The 3,550-nt window shown below is 38.8% G+C and overlaps 1 protein-coding gene across 1 annotated transcript; it reads left to right on the plus strand.

Annotated features, from left to right (window-relative positions):
• Window positions 1-1,135: 1,135 nt before the first annotated feature.
• LOC104944287 (protein phosphatase methylesterase 1-like) lies at window positions 1,136-3,099 on the plus strand (the record flags this gene model as incomplete). Its single annotated transcript, XM_010769804.1, has 4 exons — window positions 1,136-1,395; window positions 1,997-2,054; window positions 2,555-2,606; window positions 2,945-3,099. Coding segments are annotated over exons 1-4 (466 nt in total), but the record flags the coding sequence as incomplete, so codon positions are not given.
• Between the last annotated feature and the right edge of the window lie 451 nt (window positions 3,100-3,550).

A 3,550-nucleotide genomic window follows, 5' to 3' on the forward strand; every position in this document is an offset into this window, starting at 1 on the left:
ATACTGAAAATTGCTCATATTTTAGGATTTAGTAATGTCTTGGAATGTAATCTTTTTATTTTTGGTAGTTTGTTTTCAATTTTGTGATTTCGTTTATTTCTAAAAAGAAACCAACAAATTGTCCAAACACAGTTAGCTTAGCATTTTAAATCACAATATATTTGCAATGATATCCCCGCCGCTACAGAAAAACCAGTCTCACAGCATTTCGTGTTATAGTCACGACATTTAATCTATTGATTCGTGTTCACCAACACGATTTTCCCTTTTTTTCGTGTCACACAGAACGATTTGAAAAGCAATGTATTTCTATTGGTAGTGTGTTTCGTGCCTGAAACACGTCTTTTTGTCCGTTCGGGTCGTGGAAGACCGGAAGCTGTGGGGTTCATAAAAACATGTTCTTACTCAATATCAAGCCACGATAATTGTTTTTATTTTAAATCGTATAATGTCGGACTGTTTTTGCCGTCCGCGAGGAAAATAAATGGGGCTCAGAGCCTCAGAATACTGAAATCTGTATTTTTTAAATCTTTTTTTCCTTCTAATTTGTTATTCTTTTCTAAATAACACACTGTTATTTACTCAGCAATAACACACACTTATCCTTGTTTTTATTTATTTGTTTAATTCTATAATATCTGACTTTTTTAGCGTCCGTCAGGAACTGACTATAACACGAAATGCCGTGAGACTGGGTTGGATAATCAATTCTACTAGTTTGTCCACTTAACTTAAGCTAAGTGATCGATATAAATGACAATTTCCTTCCCATTGATAGGCATCTGGTGTGTCTAAAGCCATGAGCACTGCAGCATTAAAGATTATATAACAACAGGAAGAAGCTTAAAAGATGCTCTGCTACAAAGTTAGCAACCGGTTAGATAGTTAGCTTCAGGTTCAGACTAGCCATATAGCAGTTAGCTGGCTAAGTTTGCAAGCTAGTTTATGAATCCAAAATCATGAATGACTCAATTATGACTTCCTTGAAATCTCTTGATTTTGACATAGGAAGTGATGTTCACGATATGTTATGCTAGGTAATGCTAATATAACGACACAGTAATGAAGGAAATGCTAGTTGTAATGGTCGAGGATAAAGATCAAGACATTGTGAAAGTCGTTTTCTCAGAAATTATGAAATACACGACAACAGTTAATATATATCCAAGAGTGTGTGTGTTTCTTTGTGTCTGCATGTCGACCAGTGAGGCTTGCAGTAAGCCGGATTACTCACCGGTTTCCTGGCGGGAGTATTTTGACGAGATGGAGGACGTGAGCGTCGGGGCGGACGACAGCAGGGACGTCTTCCGGATCTATAAAGCTGGAAACACTGGACCGCTGCTGGTCCTTCTGCACGGGGGAGGACACTCAGCGCTGTCCTGGGCCGTCTTCACCGTGAGTATCCAGTCGTTTAATGGCGGTACATCTTGAAAAAACAGCGATCACCAAAACATCATGTCCAACTTCAGAGAGACAGAAAGCAAAACAACCAGTAAAAGATTTAAAATGTCAGCAAAGACACACTTGAAAACCAGAAAAGAGAGACGAAACGAGACACGCAATGGTGACAGAGAGATGGTGAATGACTACGAAGACACCCGAAACAAACAGAAGGACATAATAAGACCAGAAAGACCAGAGGACACTGAAGAACTCCAAGAAATGACTTTAAATACGAAGCAAAAATCCAGTGTTTGTGACGTTGGGTTGAATGTCTCTCTCCTTGTGTCGTGTCTTAATATCTGTTGCTGTTGATGCTGCTAATGGAGCTGCTGTGATGCAAGAAACATTTCAGACTTGATCGGACCATAAGGTTTTATCGAAAGAACGTCCATGAGATGAATCAAATGTGATGGTGAATGGTAACAGCGGTCTCCCATTCTTGTTGAGGCGATATCTCCGGAACGCCAGATTGGAATGTCTTCAAATTTGGCAAAAACATCAACTCCTGCTCAAATATAATTTGATTAAAATGTTGAGTCCTTCTGTTTTGCAGAGAGTCATCGCCAGCAAAGTGAACTGCAGGGTGCTTTCCATGGACCTCAGGGGTCACGGTGAGGACATATCAAATACAGTTTGGTTGTGAGGATTACTTTGGAGGATGATGAATTGGATTATTCAATATAGATAACAGCTTTTCGGGGAAAATAGGGCATAATATTGGCTTTTTGACTTTTGAATACTGCAAGTGTTAATGCTACTGGTCTTTGATCCCAAATACGGTGCTAAGGAGCTAATATTAAGGTGACATATAAGAATATTTGTATTCATTTTTACTCCCACATCCATCCCCAGGGAACAGGAAACTGTCACTCTTCATGGATGGTAATAAATAAGGTGTATGTTGACAAAATATGATATATTTGGGACCTAACCACCAACGTTTGCACCACATATTTATTCTGATAAAGCCATAGTTTCTGTAAAATAACGAAAATAAGTGATGCTGATAAGGACGAGGGTCTTCCTGCTTTAACATTGAATACATTTCTGTCTGGTTTCAGTTGTCGAGTAATTGATGCATAATTACTATTTTCTTAAATGTCAATTAAAGGTGAAACCCTGGTACGCCAAGCAGACGACTTCTCGACTCAAACCATGTCCAGGTAACAAAACAAACACATTTCCAGCTGATAATTGTAGCCTACCTCAAATGACCAAAAGCTCCCCACGAGAAGCAGACTGAAGCATCCTTTGTGCTCCAGCCAGTCCTCACAGTAAACACAGAGCTACAGATCAAATGCACGCTGAAGGCCCTTTGAGCAGCTTTTCTCTCAGTGATCCTGCTGTTATGTTTGTTGTTTGTTTTTCATGTATTGTGTCTTGATGTTTGTCTGTTGATGTTACACATGGAGCTGCTGTGTTGCAAGTCACATTTCAGACTTGATCTGACCATTAAAGTGTTATCGTATCGTATCTAAATACTATAACTATCGTCCCTCAGCGATATAGCCAATGTGATTGGTGTCTGTTATGGTGAGACTCCGCCCCCCATCGTCCTGATTGGTCACGGTGTTGGCGGCGCGATCGCAGTTTACACAGCTAGCAACATGTTGCTAACCACCACTGTGGGACTGGTGGCTATCGACGTGGTGGAAGGTGAGAGAGCTTCCTGTTGTGTTTTATTGCAATATTTATTTAATGTTTACTGTTAGAAAAATATCACTCGTCAACGACTTGAGCTTCAATATCAGGATACATGCATTTATTATCCTCTCAAGAATGAAAGTAGTCAAAACAAAAACAAATATTTTTATTTTTTTCTCAAAATCTCAAAATTCTGACTTTCTCTCAAAAAATCTGACTTTCTCAAAATTCTGACTTTCTCTCAAAATTCTGACTTTTTCTCAAAATCAAAAAATTCTGACTTTTCTCAAAAATTCTGACTTTCTCTCAAAATTCTGACTTTCTCTAAAAATTCAAACTTTTTCTCAAAATTCTGACTTTCTCAAAATTCTGACTTTTTCTCAAAATCTTAAAAATGTTAATAATCCCTGGTCCCCGGTTTGAGCATGAACCTCAGGATCCATGTATCTGTGATCCTCTCCAG

The sequence above is a fragment of the Notothenia coriiceps genome, unplaced genomic scaffold (assembly GCF_000735185.1).
Source record: "Notothenia coriiceps isolate Sejong01 unplaced genomic scaffold, NC01 NC01_scaffold00007820, whole genome shotgun sequence".
Lineage (NCBI taxonomy): Eukaryota > Metazoa > Chordata > Actinopteri > Perciformes > Nototheniidae > Notothenia > Notothenia coriiceps.